The sequence below is a fragment of the Octopus sinensis genome, linkage group LG3 (assembly GCF_006345805.1).
Source record: "Octopus sinensis linkage group LG3, ASM634580v1, whole genome shotgun sequence".
NCBI lineage: Eukaryota > Metazoa > Mollusca > Cephalopoda > Octopoda > Octopodidae > Octopus > Octopus sinensis.
Genome location: NC_042999.1, coordinates 77362766 through 77384825, shown reverse-complemented (window position 1 = coordinate 77384825; position 22060 = coordinate 77362766). Strand labels below are relative to the sequence as shown.

Genomic DNA, 22060 nt, shown 5'->3' with positions numbered 1-22060 from the left:
GCACTGCGAGTCAGGATCGACAGAGGGAGCAGAGCCCTGCGAGGGACTGCGCCGCTTACACCATTGAGGACAAAGATTTTCAGGCGGCGTTCGATGGTCAGCGGTGGACGATAGAGTGGAAATGGAAGGACGAGCTCCCGACACTGGAGAACAGGGTGAGCTGTTACCAGCATACCCTGAAAGGCCACGCCAGGGTTGAGTTTGAAGACGAGGTGGAGAGGTGGATCGTGGAAGGGGTCCTTGTCCCTTGGAAGGAGGAGGTAGCGGGCGGAGTGCTACCCCTGATGGCGGTGGTGCAGCCTACGAAGGGAAAAGTCAGACCGGTGCTGGACTTCAGGGAGCTAAACCAGCACATATCGTGTCACACGGGAGGTGAGGCGACAGACGTTTGTGGTGAGGCATTACGTAAGTGGAGACAGTCAACTGAGGCAGCGACGATTGTCGACTTGAGATCGGCATACTTGCAGCTCCATGTGAGCGACAAACTATGGTGATATCAGCTGGTGCGGTACAAGGGCTGGACGTACTGTCTAACCAGGCTGGGTTTCAGGCAGAATTCCGCTCTGAAGATCATGGCGGCAGTGCTTAGGTCCGTCCTAGGGAAAGACGGCAAGATTAGAAAGGCCACCAGCTCCTACATTGACGACATTTTGGTGGACGAAACTGTAGTGCCAGCCGACGAGGTAGTTAGACATCTGGAGAAGTTCGGACTGATTGCTAAGCCACCGGAGTCGATTGAAGGGGGAGCCGCGCTGGGGCTGAAGCTGCGAAGAGATAGATCAGGTGAATTGGTGTTCCGGAGAGGAAATGAAATCCCAGAGCTGAGTTCCAGCATCAGCAGGAGAGAGCTGTTCTCGGTGTGTGGGAAGTTGGTCGGTCACTACCCGATCGCTGGATGGCTGCGCACGGCCTGTAGCTACACCAAGAGACGAGCAGAAGGAGAGAGGTGGGGCGACAAGGTGGGAGAAGGGATGGTGGCGATGATGTAGGAGATCCTAGAGAGGACAAGAGCGGAAGACCCGGTCAGGGGGAACTGGTACGTGCCCAAGACGAAATGCGGGACCATCTGGTGTGATGCTAGCAGTATAGCGATAGGGGTGGTGTTGGCAATTGAAGGCACTGCGGTGGAGGACGCGGCCTGGCTTCGGAAAGCAGATGATTTCAACCACATCAATGTCGCCGAATTAGACGCGCTGCTGAAAGGGGTGAACTTGGCCTTGAAATGGGGGCTGCGCACGATTGAAATGCGGACGAATTCGGCCACTGTGCTTGGCTGGGTAGGATCGGTGATCACTGGTGACAGGAGAGTGCGGACGAAAGGTGCTGCGGAGATGTTAGTGAAGCGCCGTCTAGGAGTTCTAGGTGAATTGATCGCCGAATTCGGACTGAAGCTGAACGTGGTTTTCGTGCCTTCGGAGAAAAACAAGGCGGACGTACTGACTAGGGTGAAAAGGGCGTGGTTGGAAGAACCGGAGGAGGCCCGGAAAGGGATAGCTGCGGCGTGTCGGTTGGATGACTCTGAACTGAAGAAACTGCACGCTATGCATCACCTGGGTGTGGACAGGACCCTGTATCTGGCAAAAAAAATTGATGCTGACGTCACCAGGAGAAGCGTCCGGAAGGTGGTCGGGAGCTGCGACAGGTGTCAGTCCATCGACCCTGCTCCGTGTGGGCATGAACAGGGAAGCCTTTCCGTGGAGCAGAACTGGAAAAGGCTGGCTGTGGATGTGACACACTACCGCCAGCGAATGTACCTCTCCATGGTCGACTGTGGGCCGGGCCGGCTGGCCATTTGGAGGGAGTTGAGATCGGGCATTGCTGACGAGATCGTGCAGATCCTGAACGGGATATTTTTAGAGAGAGGTCCCGTGGAAGAACTAGTGATGGACGACGGGGCGGCGTTTCGTTCGGAAGCATTGAGGGTTATGCTTGATCGGTGGAACGTGCGACGCTTGTTCAGAGCAGCGTATAGGCCGGGCGGTAACGGGATCGTGGAGAGACACCATCGGACAGTCAAGGCCATAGCGGAAAGAGGGCACATTTCGCCGCTTCAAGCAGTTTTTTGGTACAACTTGTCTCCCCGATCCGGCCAAGCTGAGGAATCTGTGCCGCAGAGAGCTGTGTTCAAATATGAATGGAGGCACCCGAGCAAAGCGCCGGAGGGTCACGAGGAAGAGAAGGGACCCGTTCGCGTGAAAATAGGGGAGGAAGTCTGGGTCAAGCCACCAAAGGCGCGCTGTACGTCTCAATGGAGCAGTGGAACGGTGACGGCGATCAATTCCAGAAGCAACGTATCCGTAGATGGCACACCACGACATGTCTTGGACCTTCGCAGGATTGTTGCTTCGATGGACGATGATTCGGGAGAGGGGGAGAATGAGGAGCCTAGCTTGAGAAGATCTCGACGAGTAAGGCGCTCTCCCGGTTGGATGGTAGACTACAACATGGAGCGGAGAGATTGTGATCTTTAAGATCAGGGTGGCGTGTGGGATGACGTCAGCAGCGGGGTGCGTTGACCGGAAGCTGGGGCAAGTGGAAGGGGTCAGCTGTCAGGGGGCGAAAATTGACCTTTCCAACGTGGGTCGTGCTGGCGACAAGACGTGCGTGGACGACGCTAAGGGTTTGGGGCTAGCAGCTGCTATCGTTAGTGTTCGGGTAGGGTGAGGAAGGACCAGTCATCTCTGGAGGATCTCCGTCACCACGAAGAGAAGGTAGGTGCCTCTATATTCAAATCGCACACTCTCTACATATAGTCCTCACTTTGTTTAACTCTTGTGGTTTGAATAAATTCATTGTGTTAGCTTCACAGTTCGTGTGTTGATAGTTCAAAGCACACAGTTCGAGTTAGCCTGTTGGATTGTTGGTTCTTAAAAGAGTTTTGTTACATTCCGTGCGGTTACTGTTGTTTGCTTTGATTATATTGTTATCACACTGTTGCAGTGTATTCGTTTATCCATAAGGATATAACATCTGGTAACAAGGATTGTTTGAAACTCATATTGGGTATTTGACAATTTCTGCATCATAGAAAACCTATTAGTTGCAGTAGTATAGCTTCAAGAGAAGCAACAGGAAAAACTACAGGAGTTGCAAAAACAAATACAACAACAACAATTAATTGAGTTACAGTTGGCAAAGTCTGAAAATCCAATAAGCTCGTTTACACCAGATGGTGTGGGTAATGCAATTTCTGAATTTACATATAATCCAGGGGAGGGTATTATGTTTCCTGCATATTATAGACAATACAAGGAAATTTTTAACAAATGCAAGTCATGGTTGGAGGAGAAGAAAGTAAGGCTTTTACTACCCAAGGTAGCTCCTGCCGAACAAGAGCATTACTGTAACTTTATTCTGCCCAAAATGTTGGGAGAGATTGGTTTCCAAGAAACTATGGAACTACTTTCAAAAATTTTTTGTGATAGAAGTTCATTGCAAAAATTCAAATGTGCCATTCTGGGAAGCACAATCAAAAAAGTGTTAGGCCCCAATCTGTGTTATGGTTGTGGAGGCCTACATTACAAAAAGGATTGTCCATTTAAACAAAAAGTGCTATAGTTGTCAGAAGCTTGGATACAGGAGTTCTCATTGTAGAACAAGACTACAAGGCTCAAACACAAAACGTTCTAAGGTGTTTTCAGTGGAGAGTAACTGTGGTGGAAAAACAAGAAAATTTGTGCACATAAAAGTAAATGATGTGAATACCAAATTGCAGTTTGACACAAGTAGTGACATCTCAATTATAAATCCAGATACTTAAAAAAAATTGGTAAACTGAAATTATGTAAAATAGTGATAATAGCACATGGCGTAATGGGTGACAAACTACATTTCATGAACAAAACATGTATCAACATCACATTTTGAGGAGAGACACACGAAGCAAAATTATTCATTGTAAATAATACGATCAATCTGTTTGGCACAGATTGGTTAGAACTATTCAATTTATGTCATCTCCCCATAAATCTTTATTGCAATAACATAAATGGTTGTCCTGTTAAAAACAAGTCTTTGGAAGAACTGAAGAAAAAATTGAAAAAAAATGTTCCTGCAAGTGTTATCAGAGGATTTAGATCTATGAAGAAAGACAGAAGCCTATTTCCAAGTAAGTGAAAAGCTGTACATGTATTTCACTTTGAGCAAAGGAAAATGTGAATTCTTTCTATCCTGACTTGTTGAGGGTAGACGCAAATAGGAATATGCCTGCGCTGGCAAATATTCCAACTTTACAAGCATTTCTTGGGTTGGCAAATTATTATCAAAACTACATTCCTAATATGCACAATTTAAGCTTCATTGAACAACTTATTAAAAAAAGGAGTAAAGTGGAATTCATCTACTAAATGCCAGAACACCTTGAAGAAATAAAAAATTATAATCTCAGACCTGTTGTTAGCACATTGCGATCCCGAAATGTGTAGTGTAGTGTCTAATGCTTCCGAGCACAGATTAGGTGCAGTTCTACTTCATAAATACAAAAATGGAAGTACAAACCCAGTGGTTCATGTTTAAATGTTGGATTGTTGGTTCTTAAAAGATTGTTACATTCCGTGTGGTTACTGCTGTTTGTTTTGATTATATTGTTATTACACTGTTGCAGTGCTTTCATTTATCCATAAGGATATAACACAAACAGAGCATGTTCCATTAAAAAATGTTGAACTTAGTAATTGATGAATGCTTTTTTTTTAAATGATAGCTCTATTCATTTATAAAACATTCAGTACCTTTTTCTATTAAATCTTTGACTAATATTAACTGCACACAATCTATAAATGCTGTCATTATGTCAGAAACATTAAATATATGTGTACAAATACACATACGCACATAAAATTGTTTGAAGATATTCAAGACAGTAAATAAAAAGGAACATATTAAACAAACAAGTGAAATCATTTTCTACCATTTATTATCATCACCTTCATCATTTTCATCAACACCCATCATTATCATAATACTCATTACCATTGTCATGAAAATTATCACCATCATCAACAGTATCTAAATTGAAGTTTCATCCTTCATCCTTCATCAATAAGCTGACTTAATGTGTTAGCACAGAGCAATGGTTAGTAAAGTGTTTTGGAGCCAGAGGTAAACTCCAGTGGCAACTATTTATGCCTTTTGCTATACACAGCCCTACATAAACAGACAATTTACAATCATACCAAGACATTAAGTCTAGGAAAAGAGGGTCAGTGTTGCAAAACTGCCAAGAAAGATATGTTCATCAGCATAAATATGCTAAAAAGTTAATCCGTCACAAGAAAAGGCTAAAGAGATTATATGGGAGAATGATAAAAAAAAAATTATAATTATTATTATTAGTAGTAGTATTATTATATGTATCTATATGTTTTTTTTTTAATGATCACTAAAACTAGCTAAATGAAATATTGGGAAATATGTCATGTTCTTTTTTAAATTTGATTTTCTTTAGGGATGGAGTTAAAACTATTTAAAATATTTTTTTGTTAAACATATCTTCAGTCATATTGCATGATACAACCAAAGCTTTCATCTTGGTTAGTGAACTGGAAGCAATTGTCCCACCAAAAAGAAAAAGAAAAGTTTTGAGAAATAGACTGGAATAAAACCAGCTGTAATAGGAATACAGAGGAGGAAGAAAAAGTAAAATGTTCATGGAAATAAAAAGCTCTGCTATTGAAGTTCAATGTCTACAGGGGCACCTTTTCTTCGGGCAGAGGAGGATTGTCCTCTGATCGTGGAGTACTTGGTTCACTGGATGCTTGGAAACTTTCATTGAGGCTCTGGTTGGATTTGCTACCTTTCACTCGAGACTGAAAGTGAAAAATGGAAAATGAAAGATTGTATTATATACATATATCATCCTCATCAACATTTCAACATGTGGTTGGGAAGTAAGCTTCTTACCACAGACCTGTACCTGCACCTATTATGAATGAAATAACGTCATTAAATCTTAAAGCTAAGTTACAATTAATTTTAATACCAAACTGTAGTCCAACAACAATTCTTTTTATTGTTCACAAGAGTCCAAGATAGGGATAATATAAAGGTAAAATACAAAGTAACATAACAGAAAAGAAGCAGTAGAATATTTACTTCATTTAAAAAAAATTAATTAATAATCAAATAATAAGGAATAGTAATAACAGTACAGATTAACATAATAGGAACAAGAAAGATTCTCAAAATATGAGTGGGCAGAGAACCATAATCATCATCATCATCATCATTTAACATCCGTTGTCCATGCTGGCATGTTGGAAGGTTGCACCAGACTCCAGTCTAATTCGGCATGGTTTTCTATGGCTGGATGCCCTTCCTAATGCCAACCACTCCAAGAGTGTAATGGGTGCTTTTACACTCTCAGGGTAATTTAAGGCACCTCACATGCAACTTGGGATTACCTTGACAGATTAAAACAAGTGCTTTCTTTCAGTTCTTATGAAACTACATACAAGGTGGAAGAGTTAGTGTGGGTCCATTTGGTTATAGTAATTTTGTCACTCTCATGGACCTTTCATACAACCTCCCTTTCTGCTCTTACCTTTCCCTTCATGTGCTACTTGAAGTTGATTAGGGTTTCGTCTGAGAAGAAAAGCTCTTCCAACCATATCCCATCACACAACTCCCTTTGCCATAGAAATGCGGCCAAGGAACACGACCCCTCCTGCCAAAGGAAGATGAGGGGTTGATTTTCATGGTAGACTCAGTTGATAGATGAGTCCTACAGGTGATAACAGCTGTTCAACATAACCCACAAATCAGCAATGCATAAACACCGAGTGAATGTGTGCCAGATAGTCTTTCCACTCTATATGTATCTCAGACAAGCACAGTTGCTGGTGGTTTTAAGATGGCTATGCTTGTAGAATTTATGTTCAACAAGTAAAGCACTGCCATTTTAAGGTCTTCAACCAGACTTTTGGTCCAGTAACAGAAGTTTTTTCCTTTCTTCATATACCAGATTGCAAACCCATCAACTTGCCCTGGGTAATGCATGTTCCCAATGCCTCATACTGCTCCTCCACAATGGTACTGACCACGGCGATACCCAGTGTCAGCACCATGATGTCTAAAGGTACTGACCATCTCAATTCCCATCTATCCAAAAATGGGTCTTTCATATCCCAGTTCAAGCAGGTTGCCCTCAATATCTTTAACATACTTTGGCACTGGACGTAAAATATACTGAAGGGATGAGAGAAGGCAGCCTTGGCAAAATGCGCATGTGATATGAAACACTTCTGGTAGGTGACTACTTAAATTTGACAACAGAACAGATGACACTGCACATTGTAGATTCAGCCTCTGTAGATGAGATCCAAACCATCTATGCTTAGGAAAACTGCCAGGTAGGAAGGTTGATCCTATCATCTGCTTCACACTAATCTAAATTGATTAGAAACTTACCAAAGTCAGATCTGCTGCTGACTAACATTATATTCTATTTCATGAAGTACAAATTATTGTAGTTTGATCTACTGGGGGTCACACAAGTCTGCATCTCTGACTGAAACTGTTATTGACAAACATCTTAAACTAAAATCTTTTACTTTATGATGAGCAGAGTTATGGGTTTAAAGTTATCAACTATTCTCTCTTGTTCAGATTCTTCTTCAGCAGCATCACCAGTTCACAAAATTTGGAATGCTTCCAATCTACTACCAATTGCAATAGACAGCTGCCAAGACAACAAAGAAGTCAGACATGTAATAATAAAGTGCATACAACAGACTGTCCAGTTTGGCAATTTATCCATCATACAGTTGTTCAACATGTCTGTTACTTCAACAGCTGAATTTTTCTTTTTTACAGACTAATCTGCATGTTTAACCAATAGCAACAGCAGGTCACCGAGATAAGATTGAAGTCCATCATTTCCATTTTATCACTTCTTGTGAACAATCTGGCAAAGTGCCGTTGAAAAACTGCACACATCTGCTTGGAATCAGAGACTATACACTCATAGTGGTCTGCCAAAGACTGAAGTGTGGCCTTGTTGCCATGCTGTGCTCCACAACCCATGCTCATTGAATGGAAGTGGATAGAAGAGAGATAAATCTGTTTTGGTGACAATGTTGGTTTGTCACAGTTAACATATCCAGCGAATTGGCACTTATTTCTTCTGGTTATGTGAACTGAGTTCTGTAGAATTAACTATGCTGTCCTAACACATAACAAAACACTTATAATAAATCTGAACTTGAGTCTCATTAACTAGTAATCTAACAATATATCAACACAACCTATTGCTTTTATATAAACTATAATGCAGAGGCATAGCTATGTGGTGAGAAGTTTACTTCCCAACCACATGGTCTCAAGTTCAGTCCCATTGTGTGGCACCTTGGGCAAGTGTCTTCTACTATAGTTTGAGGTTGGCAAAGCCTTGTGAGTGGATTTGGTAGAGAGAAAATGAAAAACAAAAACCATAGTATATGTGTGTGCGTGCACACGTGCATGCATATTATTGTCTCCTTGTCTTGACTTTACATGATAGTTGTAAATGAAAGTCATGCAATCAGTGTCTTTGTTTCCAATCTTCTGTGAAAACATGTCTGGTCTGGGGGAATATTACCTTACTTGCAAACAGGTGAAGGTTGGTGATAGGGGCATCTGGTTGTAGAAAATCTGCCTAAAAATTCCATCCAACATACACAAGCATGGAACAGTGGACATTAAATGATGATAATGATGATGATGATAAGTATGTAAGTACTAATGAAAGAAATGTATAGAGTATTACTGTACATGTTGTGATTGCAAATATGTGTGTATTTGTGTATTGCTTAGCTCTAGTTCAGTCCTGATTGGGGTGACAGATCTTCAAGAATGTTCCAGCCAATATAAACCTTTTTTTTTCTCTCAGGCATAGTGTATATATGCCTACATTATCCAATGTGTCCTTTTTTTTTTTTACATTGATAAAGTTAACTTGAGGGAAATTTGGCTGTTAATTTTACCAAGCCAAGCAACCACATGTTGCTTGGAGCTTTTTTGGAGTACAAATAATGTTGTTATTTATCAGAGATTAGATGGTCATTGTAATGACAAGAAATTCATGCCATGCAGACAATTCCATTATCACCAAGCCATTGACTCCGTTAGAAAACATATAATTCTGTTAGAAAACAGAACAATAGAATGTGAGTAATAATTAAATCACACAATAAGTTTGTTTATTTTCATCATAATCATGAGGTATTTCTCATGATATCTGCTGATTAAATATTAAAAAAGAAAGAAGCTATTTCAGTTTTCAATATTTCCAAACACATTTACACAATGAATATAAGCACAATCACCTTCATGAATATGAACATAAACACACACTTCCGAGGAGGACAAAAAAATACTGTTTAATTAACAAATGTAAAGAGATATATAAAAAGACTAGCACAAAGTGAATGCCAATATGACAACTGTAATAATTTTCTGACATCTGGAATAGAAAAAGCAACATATAAAAATAGCACTGTTTAAACTTTCTTGTACATAAGCAATGTAAGCATTTTTTTTTATTTAATGAAAAATATTACATGAGGTATTCTATAAAGAAATTATATGTGGATTAAAAAGGATAGTAGCAGTGAGGTTAAGGTTGTAGACTATGTCATTTGAAGTTTGATTCTTCCTACTACTATAATAATTATATAGTATCCCTTGGCAATGGCTCAAACCTCTGTTTGTATCAGTCTGGTTGGCTGATAAACTGGCTTTATTTCTATTTTAATGTCAAAGGGAGAGAGATAGGAAGACTAAAAAAAAAAAAACCCTAATAGTAAGCAAGATTACAAAAGGTATTTTAGTCATGCTAACTTGGAAATATGGATGTAAAATAGTATAAGAAGACAGAATTGACAGATTAAAGTTTCTGTCTACATATTAAATAGAAAGGTAAGTTGTACTAAAATCTCATTATCAAACATATTGATTAATATATAAAATGAGGATGTGTGAGTATGTAGGCACAAGGCTAGGAACTCGTGCAGGAGGAAACTGTCAATTATATTGACTTAATATACTGACTGGTTCTTATTTTATTGAACAGAACCAGCTGAGAAAGGAGAAGCAGAAAAAGGTGTAGTAACACATCTAATAGAAAACAAGTGTGGTATAAAGCTATTTTAAAAAGGTTTCATTTTTTAAAAAAATATTTCACTCACACTTGCTGAAATCTCTTCTGATGACTTCACCTCAGTGGCACCCTGAAGATGGAATCACATAATTTAAAACAATTCTATATGAGATTTTAAAAGTTTCCTGTTTCCATGTTTCACAATGAAATTGGAAAATTAAGAGTAGCTAAGGCTGGATGCCACAGCTTTGATGAAGCTTGTGGAAGAGAGAGGTCCATGAAGACATAAGATAAAGTAGTGAAGGCTGATCTCAGGACCTTGAACCTCATAGAAAAGATAACTAAGGACCAGGATGTCTGGTGATATGCAATACTTAAGATATGTACATTTCAGCGAAACTGAAGCCTTCACACAATTTCCTCCTCAAGTCTTTTCCATCACCCATCAGCTCTCTAGCACTGCCCCTCCATCATCTATGCAGCTGCAGTAATTAAATGAGTGCAGAAATGCATATTTTATCAGTGTAAAACGTTTAGAAACATAAGAGTGTGTGTATGTGAGTATTATAAGTCTTTAAACAAGGAAAAGGGTAGGAAACACCTGTTGCAAAGCATATAATAATTAAAATTTCAATTTAATATGTAGAGGTAGATATAGAAAAGCAAACAGGCATGTACACCGATATTGAAGTGGTGACTGCTGGAAATAAGAAGGGCCATGGAGTAAAACTGTTTAATTTTCTTCTGCAACATCAAAATTCATTGAAATACAAACAAGGTGGGGAATGAACTTCAGAGAGACTACAGATAAGTATGGACCAATAACGAATTACAGTGTTGCAAGAGGATCCTGTTGCTTGAACTCAGTTTATACAAGATCTTTTACACAGACATTTGTGTATGATGAGGGTCTCTGCATGGCAGATAAAATATGCTGGATTTATTTCAGCTTTCACAACACAAGGCAGCTGTGTGTTAACACTAGCTTTTTACAAGGTTCTAGCAAAGGGAACAAAGATCCGAGTCCAACATTCAAGCTAATATAATAGTCATTGTAGCTATTAACAGGTTGAGCATTGCCATAGTCATATGCATTGTTCCTCTACTCAAATTGATTAATTAAATAAAGAAACTGACTTTGGACTGGGCTACAAAAAGTTAAATGTTTTTGATATTGGCGCAGCATGATGGATGTAAACTGCTGACCCTTTTGCTAGCAAGGCATCGTAAATCAAAAGAGTAGAGATGACAGTATTGTAGAACAAGAACAGAGATGGCAGTATCGTAGAAAAGAATTATATAAAACAACATAATTTCATGCATTAATATGTAAGCAAACAAACACAGAACACACACACACACACAAAAATGATACAACATAAAAGCATTTTAATAGTGAATTTTGTGTCTTGTTATTAGAAATAACAGGCAAAAGATTAGTTACAACAATCTTGCAGAATGAACAGATAGATTGAGTAAATAAGGACAAAATAACAAAAAAAAAACCCATTTATCTTAGTAATTGCTTCTATAAATTCCTTATGAAACCTTTTTTTTTTTCTTGATTTGTATTAAAAGATGGTACATTAGAAAGATTGTTTAAAGTATCTCGCTATATGCAATTTTGGCCTTCTTACTGATTGACCATGGCTACAAAAAAAAAGCTTTAGATTTTACATTTTGTGACAGTAGGGAGTGGCTTGTTTAGACAAATTAAGCTTCAAATTTTTGTGGGGCAAGCAATCTAGTAATATGTAAAATACTAACACCCCCTTAAAGAATAACACAAACACTGATTGTTGAAGTATTTCTCAGGTTGACAAGCCTACGTAAATTACAACACATGTACAATCAGTAATAAATGGAATACAAATATCTATTCTCACTTCCACTTTTTAACTCATACCTACACAACCTTCTTACATGCCCCTCCCCATCCCACATAACCTTTCATATACAGATGACATCAGAGTTAACACCATCTCCATTCACATACACAACTAAAAGTCTTTTATTAACCACTTACATAACTTAAATGTAATATCTGTCAAATACACTATTCCTTCTCTTAGTAACACCAATGTTAGACATACTCAATAACATAAATGCACAACTCATAAAAGACAAAATTGCTAAGCATCACCTTCAACACCTCTATCTGAGGTATATTGATTAACTAGAGCAGGGCTGCAATAAGCTTTGTGTAACTCATATGTTCTGGTATGTAGTTGTTGAACTGCTCTAAAAATGTTACTATTGATTCTTCCCTAACTTCTTGATTTCTTTATATTAAATTTATTTTTATCCCAATCCTCCAGCTCATAAACCTAGAATTACATTAAAAAAATAAGACAGCAGAACTCATAAAACTGAAAGTATCTCAAGCTGCCAATAAGATTTTTGCCTACACCTCACAGGTATAAAATTCATGATTGACAAAAGATATTCAATTAAAATTAACACTATCTAAGTTATAATGGTTATGGTTAGTCCATATTACGCTGTAAGGAGCACAAGGCCAGTTTCCTGAGGGACACCAGTCCATTGCAGGATTACTCATTTTCATCAGCTTAGAGGACTGGAGCAATGTGAAATAAAAGGTTTTGTACAAGAACATAATGCATTGTTCATTCTAGGAATTGAAACCACAGTCTTACAATCAGGAGTCCAACACCCTAATCACTAAGCTATGCACCTCCTTTAAGTTATAATACTTTAGGTTTTTCTGGTCTGTTATTTTTTAGTACTACTCTTTATTTATACTACTTTTGTTTTATATATTCTTTGCTCAGTCTATGCATTATATTTCAGTATCATAACTCTTTACATTAAACAATTTAACTTTGTTTCAACCAAATATTTATCAACACAAAGGACCATATAAGTTAAAAAAAGTATCACCAAGTAAATTTTTCAAATGTCTCGCCACAAAATAAACTTTTAAATCTAAGGCTGATATTTTTTCATTCCCAGTTAAGAGAAGACTAATACCTGTTAATAAATAGCTCTGATTATGAAAGGTCAAGCAACTTGTGATAAATAATATAATTTTATTTCAAGAGCAAAGGACCATTATAAATTTTTTGAACTACAAAAAAAGAAATTGTAAAATTTCACTTATTACTCAAGTAATTGCAAAATTCTAATTTGTAAAATTTACAAATTGGCTTAAAACTAACTTGTATCTGGTATTCAACAATATATTTAACATGTAATGCCAAGTTTTCTTTTTCTCAAAATCAAAAATATTTTTTGTGACAGTATGGATAATAAAAATTAATAGGAATATAATTATTCTAACCATATGTGGCTGAGTCATGTGATGTGGCATGTATCACAGAAGGAAGATTCTAAGGATTTGAGTAAATGGCACAGAGGTAATAAGCAAAGCTCCTTAACTGATTGCTTGTTTATATATTTTTAATTGAGATAATATGGCAAACGCTATTTTATTTAGCACTCTACAATAGCAGAATATGCTATTAGCTTATATATTTACTTACTGAGGTAAAAACAAATAAGTGAATAGATATTGAAGTAAAGGAGGTGAGTAGTATTATGTAACCAAGTAATGAATAATATATTGTTATCATCTACAGTTATTTTTTTGTGTTAGCAAGTAGGATACAAAGTTGTATGTCTCAGTTCAACCTGGACAAATTACACATCATGCTGACTTCACAAATCACAATTTATGACTGTTTGACAAAACTCTTTAAACACCATGCATACACTATCAAAATAAAATGCAATAAATGGTTCTCTGTAGAAATTATACTGTTTGGCAGTGTTCTTATATTTAGCACCTAGAACCAGTATTTGTGATGGAACAGGATAAATATTTCTATGTTGCATCAGATAGATTATCTTCCAGACTTCTTTGCACACTGCACTGTACTGATTATAGTTTGGATAACCTGCTTTACTTGAGAGGTTGCCTTTAGCAAAGTTTAAGAGGTTATTTCTTTCATCTTTTTTTTTTTTTACTTGGTTTAGTCATAAGACTGTAGCCATGCTGGGGCACTGCCTTGAATAATATTTAGCGGAATGAATTGACCCTAGTACTTATTTTCATCTTTTTAATCCTGGTACTTATTCTATTAACTTCCTTTGCCAAAGTTATGGGGCCACAAACACCCCAGCACTGGTTGTCGAGCAGTGGTAAAGAACAAACACAGGCATAAAACACACCCAATGGGCTTCTCTCAGTTTCCATCTACCAAATCCACTCACAAGGCTTCGGTAGGCCCAAGGCTATAGAAGACTCTTGCCAAAGGTGCCACACAGTGGGACTGAACCTGGAACTATGTGGTTAGGAAGAAAACTTCACACTATACAGCCACGAAAAGAAGAAAATAAGTGTAACTAAGAGTGAAGAAAGTAGGGCACTGAAACTGAGAACGCAATAAAACACAAAAGTGTAGATATTACAGGGAGAAGTAAAGAATATGTAAAGAAACAAGAGAAATAACTAGAATGAACATGAGAAGTAAGTGCAAGATACTGCACTGGATGAGAAGAAAAGTTAAACATAGTATAGGCAAGAGTAAAGAATAGATGAAAATGTGTTTAAGACAGTTCAGTAGTTAGGTGACTGTGCAGAAACAATTATTTGTACCATGATTAAAACTATTTTTCAGTAGGAAAAGATCATGTTGGCTTTTATTTTAATATTCCTTCATAAGGAAGTCAATGTTGATTATTTTGTTAATGTGTGAAAGAGTTTGATTATAGGAGTATCAGCAAACATCTAGTCACTTTTTGTTTAGTTTAGCACTCTAATACCAACCAAGTTATTATTACCCTGTTTTTTTAACTTTTCAACTACTGAACAGGCACAGCACAATACAATTGAAAAGGAGATAGACTCATAAGTTTACAGTGAAGAAACCAACAGATTGTCCAGTCAGTAATTTAAACTCCTTATTGACAAGTCTGAACACTTTATTTACAGATCATTGAATTACATTGAATGAATGCTGTTTTAACAACTAAATTTGTTAAATCTTATTACAATATCACTATCTTTTTAGTTTTTTTAACCCCAAGAAATGTATATCTCAAAACCTAGTAAAAGCCAAGTCTACTCAGTTTTAATTGGTTTTCACTTCACATACATTCTTAATGAAGGACATCAACAGCACAAAACTCCACCCTTTTTGCTTAATAACCTGAAGCCTTATATTTACATAAGAAATCACAAAGCATGATCAAATCATTACGCATTCAGATGATATATCTCATTAGTGACTCACAAATCACCTCATTATCAGAATCAGAAAAGTGGAATTGATATTTGTAAGTTAAAAAAATCTAATCTTGAGCTCATTAATCTACATTTCAACTTCTGTATATGTCTACTTAACCTTTTATCTCTCCAACACTGATGAAATAATATAGAATTCATAGAATTCAAATTTACAACAATCAAAGCAAAGTAACATGCATTATATAATAACTAAAACAGTATGAAGTGACAAAATACTGTTTGGTGACATCTAAACAGTTACTACTACAGCACAACAACAACAGCAACTTTACAAACAGCTGGAACTCACCAATTTATCTTTTAAATTCTCAATTGACTTTGAAGTCTAAACAGAATATGCATGGTTAGTAAAATTTCAGGACAGAGTAAACAAACTTACAAATACACTAATAATAGGCTTAATTCTAATTTTGATAAGCAATTTCATTGAACAAATAAAAGCAGCTCAAGCAAGGAAAATAGAAATAGAAAAAAAAACAACAAAAAACAAAAAAAAATTTTTAACCCTTTAGCATTTAAACTGGTCGCATCAGGCCCAAATATTTTACCTGTTTTATGTACAAACTGGCCAGATCAAGCCTCTCACACCTATCCTACAATGTCATTTCAAAAATAAACAGTCACATCATCGAAGTCTCAAAGTCATGAGATAATTCTCAAGACTTTGAGACTTCGATGATGTGACTGTTTATATCAAAATAAAGTGAAATAAGTATTACATTTGAAAGAGTAATCATCATCATCATCATCATCATCGTTTAACGTCCGCTTTCCATGCTAGCATGGGTTGGACGGTTCAACTGGGGTCTGGGAAGCCCGAAGGCTGCACCAGGCCAGTCAGATGTGGCAGTGTTTCTACAGCTGGATGCCCTTCCTAACGCCAACCACTCCGAGAGTGTAGTGGGTGATTTTATGTGCCACCGACACAGGTGCCAGACGAGGCTGGCAGACGGCCACGCTCGGATGGTGTTTTTTTTTATGTGCCACCGACACAGGTGCCAGACGAGGCTGGCAGACGGCCACGCTCGGATGGTGTTTTTTATGTGCCACCGACACAGGTGCCAGACAAGGCTGGCAGACGGCCACGCTCGGATGGTGTTTTCTTATGTGTCACCGACACAGGTGCTAGACGAGGCTGGCGGACGGCCACGCTCGGATGGTGTTTGTTACGTGCCCTCAGCACGGAGGCCAGTCATTGCGGTACTGGCTACGGTCACGTTCGGATGGTTTTCTTATGTGCCACAAGGATACAAATTCCATTGATGTTCATCTATTTTGATTTGGTTCGATTTGATTTGATACGATTCGATTCGATTCTCACTTGCCTCAACAGGTCTTCACAAGTGTCACAAGAAGGAAGGTATGCACAGGTGGACTGACTACGTCCCAGGTAGGGGCCACGGATTATGGCTTCACTAGTCTTGCCGGGTCTTCTCACGCACAGCATACTTCCATAGGTCTCGGTCTCTAGTCATTTCCATGGTGAGACCTAACGTCCGAAGGTCGTGCTTCACCACCTCGTCCCAGGTTTTCCTGGGTCTACCTCTTCCACGGGTTCCCTCAACTGCTAGGGATTGGCACTTTCTCACACACCTCTCTTCATCCATTCTCGCCACATGACCATACCAGCGCAATCGTCTCTCTTGCACACAACAACTGATGCTTCTTAGGTACAACATTTCTCTCAAGGTACTAACGCTCTGTCGAGTAAGTACACTGACATTACACATCCATCGGAGCATACTGGCATCGTTCCTCACGAGCTTACGCATGTCCTCAGCAGTCACGGCCCATGTTTCACTGCCATGTAGCATAGCTGTTCGTACACATGCATCATACAGTCTGCCTTTTACTCTGAGCGAGAGGCCTTTTGTCACCAGCAGAGGTAAGAGCTCCCTAAACTTTGCCCAGGCTATTCTTATTCTAGCAGTTACACTTTCAGCGCACCCACCCCCACTACTGACTTGGTCACCTAGATAGCGGAAACTATCAACTACTTCTAGTTTTTCCCCCCGAAAGTGACAGAAGTTGTTTTCTGCAGATTTTCGGAGGTCAGTGCTCCAGAGCCCTGCCACATACAAAAACTATCTTCCCAGTTAGCCTACCTTTGACATTGCTGCACCTCTTATGTGTCCATAGCTTACACTGGGTACATCTTATAGAGTTTCTACCTACACCTTTTCTACAGATCGAACAGGGCCATCTTCCTGATGATATTTGTGGGTTTTCTACCTTTCTACTTATTAGTACTTTGGTTTTAGCTAGGTTGACTCTAAGGCCCCTCGATTCTAAACCCTCCTTCCACACCTGGAACTTCTCCTCCAGTTCTGATAGTGACTCAGCGATTAGAGCGAGGTCGTCAGCATAGAGGAGCTCCCAGGGGCAACCGGTCTTGAATTCCTCCGTTATTGCCTGGAGGACTATGATAAATAGGAGGGGGCTGAGTACTGAACCCTGGTGGACCCCAACCTCTACTTTGAATTCTTCTGTGTACATGTTGCCAACTCTAACCTTACTTACGGCATCTCTGTACATGGCTTGCACAGCCCTCACCAGCCATTCATCTATCCCTAGTTTCCTCATTGACCACCAGATGAGGGATCGGGGGACCCTATCAAAGGCTTTCTCCATGTCAACAAAAGCCAGGTACAGGGGCTTATCCTTGGCTAGGTATTTCTCCTGCAGCTGCCTTACCAGGAATATAGCATCAGTGGTGCTTTTCCCTGGGACAAACCCAAACTGCATCTCATCTAAACTAACTCTCTCTCTAATTAGTTGGGCTAAGACCCTCTCCGTAACCTTCATTACCTGATCCAACAGCTTGATACCTCTGTAATTATTTGTATCCAGGGCATCACCTTTACCTTTGTAGCAGTTGACTAGTATGCTGCTACACCAGTCATTGGGTATGACTCCTTCGTGTATCACCTGGTTGACTATACGGGTGACTAGGTTATAGCCGACACTGCCAGATATTTTGAGCATCTCTGCAGTAATTCCTGATGGGCCTGGGGCTTTCCCTGTCTTCATGCTCCTAACTGCCTTAGCTACTACGGAACTATCAACTCGGATAGCTGGTCCCTCTGTTGGGTCAACATTTGGCAGACTCTCTTTATCCCATTCATTTTCTTTATTCAGCAAACTTTCATAGTGGCATCTCCAAACCTCTCTCTTTGCATCCTCATTTAGCGCAAGTGAACCATCATCCATGCGAACACACTTCTCTCCTACCACATCACGATTCTCTCTCACACACTGTCTTGCAACACGAAATACCTCAAGTCTTTCATCCTCACGGCTCAGAACATTGGCAAATTTTTTCTTATCCGCTTCCCCTCTGGCTATATAAACCTGTCTCCTAGCTTCCCTTTTGGCTGTCTGATACAATTCCCTGCTACCACCGTTCTTCCAGTCCTTCCAAGCCTGTCTCTTTTGTCTAATAGCCCCGTCAACCACCGTGTTCCACCACCATGTTACTCTGGGTCGAGATGGTACTTTGCTCCATCCACAGATCTGGTCAGTGGCTGTCAGCAGATTGTCCCGTAGGAATCTCCAGTTGTCTTCCACATTAAGTGAAGCTATATCCCCTTCTATTTCGTCAGAGGCTTCGAGTAGTATGTCTCTAAATCTCTGTGCATTTGCAGGATCTTTAAGCTTCCAGACCCTTCTCCTCCAAGCTGGTCTTCTTCTGGGCGACCATTTAGCTCTGATCCTGAAGTCGCTAACTACTAATCTATGTTGGGGAGTACATTCTTCGCCTGGGAAGGTTTTGGCATTTATAATCAGCCCTCTTTCCCTTTTTCTGGCAAGGATGTAGTCAATCTGGCTGGTGTGTCTGCCAGAACGGTAGGTGACTAGGTGAGAGGTGGGTTTCCTGAAGTGGGTATTGCAGACCATAAGGTCATTTGCATCGCAGAACTCCAGCAGCCTGGTTCCCTCCTCATTTCGAGAGCCAAAACCGTGGCCTCCATGGATGCCATGGAAGCCCCTGACATGTCGTCCAACATGTCCATTGAAATCACCTGCCACGAAGAGAAGGTCACTGTCATTTGTCAATGAGGTAGTCCGCAATAGGGTGTCATAGAATTGGTCTTTTTGTCCTTCCGGTAGCCCTGGTTGAGGGGCATATGCCGAGATGATGGTAGCTGTCCTATGGTGAAGAACTAATCTAATTTTAATTACTCTGTCACTTATTCTGACTACCTCGATTACCTTACCTAATCTGAATGCTAAAGGGTTAAAGTTGACCAAGTCAAGAATAGCAGGCAGCACCCAAATGTCCATAAACAACCAAATCACTTCAGTCTAATTATGTCCTCTGTTTGAATGTTGAAAAAGATGTGAGGTTAAACCAAACTGAAAAAGGATGAGTTCTAATCTTTCTTTCTTAAATAAAATTCTTTAACCTTATGTATATAAACCACATGAAAAGGAGTGTGAGATTAGAAAAAAGAGAAAGAGTTATCATGAAAAGAGTTATCATTTATATGTATGTAATCACCATTACAGATGAAACAGTAATATGTAGAAAATGTAGGTGCTGCCTCTAGCTGTAGATTTGTGAAAGTTTTAATGTAAATAATAAAAATTCATCTGTATATTTTTGGTATTTTTGTTTAATATATTTTCTTTATTTCCTTTGTTTTAAATAAAGTTTAACCTAATTCAGACTAAAAAGAAAAAAAAATCAGAAAGTGCTAACTAGCAAGTAGGACTCACCTTTACATTAGTGTAAGCATTCTCCACTCGTTCTTCCACTGTCTTGAATGTCTGAGAATTTCTGAAATAAGAAAATTCAACAGGAAATACAGCAGTTCAAACAGACAAAAACAACAACTGATCATTATTATTTAACGACTATTGTCCATGCTGGCATGGGGTGGATGATTTGACCAGAGCTGGCAAGCCAGGGTGCTGCACTAAACTCCAATCTGATTTAGCATGGTTTCTTTGGCTGGATGCCCTTCCTAATGCCAACCACTTTACAGAGTGTGCAATGGTGCTCAACCAGTTTTTACAAGATAACAATTTTTTTTATTTTCGGTTATATAAGATGGTGTTTGTAGTCATATAGTGTGTCAAACAACATGATGGAACTTATGGGATGGGGCTAGATTTGAATAAGCACTACAACACAAGGAAACAAGTCCTTTCAGTAGCAAGCTATACTTACTTACAGCAAGTTCATTAAAGAGTAACACTGATGACAAGATTCAAATTGATTCTTTAGCTGGTAAGTTAATAAACATTAATCCAAGTTACTAGCTTAGAGTGATAAAACAATAAGCTGAAATACTATTAACAAATGCTATCAATGTTTGGTGTTATTAAGGTTCATATATTTTAGTAGAGGTAAAATTTCAAATCCATTGCAGATATTTTCAATGACTCACAACAGGATATTTTGAGTATGAGCTTCAATTTGCCTACCTTTTTTGAAAAATGGACCAGCATTTGCGAGAAATTTATTTAATATGAATTGGTGTCCTTTCTTGGAGTAGGTTTGGCTCTTATTATTTAGTAGTACAGAAACCAGAGTTAAGGACTAGTCCTTAGATATGTGAAAGGACTTAATATCTCATTAAATATTAGTACAAAAGATTAAACTATCTGCCCTTGTCATAATGAAATTTAAAACATTATAATCTGAAGAAAGTGATACATATTTTTCTCTTTCAGTTTCTTCACACACAAGCATAAATCTGAAAAAAACATGAAATGTGCATCGTATGCAAACATCATACACAAACAATATTTTTTATAATCTTCTATTACACATTGTGTATATATAACATATCCAACATCATCATCATTTAATGTCTGTCTGTTAAACATTTATTCTATTATATTATCCAGCATAGACAACAGAACATTTAATTCTTGTTTCTATTCTTAGCAAAACAATTTAGAAACTGGTGTACGATACAATTCATTGTATATGTGGATACTTTTTAATAATTGTTATGTATTGTAGAAACAAATGTTACCTCATTTCATCAAATTTTTTGCTTACTGAAGCACCAAGGACTGAAATGGCAGATGTAGTTTTCTCAGAAGCAGTCTTCATAGCAGCAGATGTCTTCTGGTATCTATAGAAAAAAACCCCAACATATTTATATATACCAAAATGAAGAAAATAATTCATAAAATGACTTGATGCAACAAACTAGCAGACATGAAAACATGCTTTAAAGAAATGAAAAAAAAAAATAATAATAATTATTTCAGGAGAAATCATTATGTATATTGTGATTAAGTAGTTACTGAAATTGGATGTATTATTTAGAAGAAAATTAAAGTGACACAAGCACAAAATAAATTCCTTTGCTTTCTGAGAATACAAACCTGAATGCCAAAGATGCATTAAGAAAATATACATTGTTGAAGTTGTCAGAGTAACAAAAGTAGTTCAGTTATTGTAGGATTTCTGCAAAAACCTAGCATATTCATTATTGTCACTCTCAGAACAAGTAAAATACCATAAATGTGCATGCAAACTCAATAAGCAGCAACAGCTGAAACTGGGAGGAAATTATCATGCAAAACAAAAATGTTAAAGAAAAAAATTTCATGCAGAGCCATAAATCTGCAAAGAAATGTAGAAGTGAACATTATGGGATTGACGGTAAGGATATTAGAGTTACACCAGACTAAGTGGCTATTTTAAGTAAAGCCCTATAGTCATGCAGAGCAGTGTTGGAATCTGGAACTAATAA

The 22060-nt window shown here is 38.5% G+C and overlaps 1 protein-coding gene across 13 annotated transcripts in view; it reads right to left on the bottom strand.

Moving 5' to 3' along the window:
* Window positions 1–4898: 4898 nt before the first annotated feature.
* LOC115209283 (tumor protein D52) overlaps window positions 4899–22060 on the bottom strand; it is a 149542-nt gene continuing 132380 nt past the window's right edge. For 10 of the 13 annotated variants that reach the window (XM_036501099.1, XM_036501102.1, XM_036501100.1 and 7 more), the window contains 5 exons: window positions 21332–21433; window positions 20064–20124; window positions 15634–15669; window positions 10164–10205; window positions 4899–5807 (listed from right to left, as the gene is read on the bottom strand). In XM_036501099.1, coding sequence (XP_036356992.1) covers window positions 5685–5807; window positions 10164–10205; window positions 15634–15669; window positions 20064–20124; window positions 21332–21433 — 364 coding nt within the window. In that variant the 3' untranslated portion in view covers window positions 4899–5684. The remainder of the gene's footprint in view (window positions 5808–10163; window positions 10206–15633; window positions 15670–20063; window positions 20125–21331; window positions 21434–22060) is intronic. The other 3 variants (XM_029777598.2, XM_029777599.2, XM_029777604.2) reach the window with 3 other exon arrangements.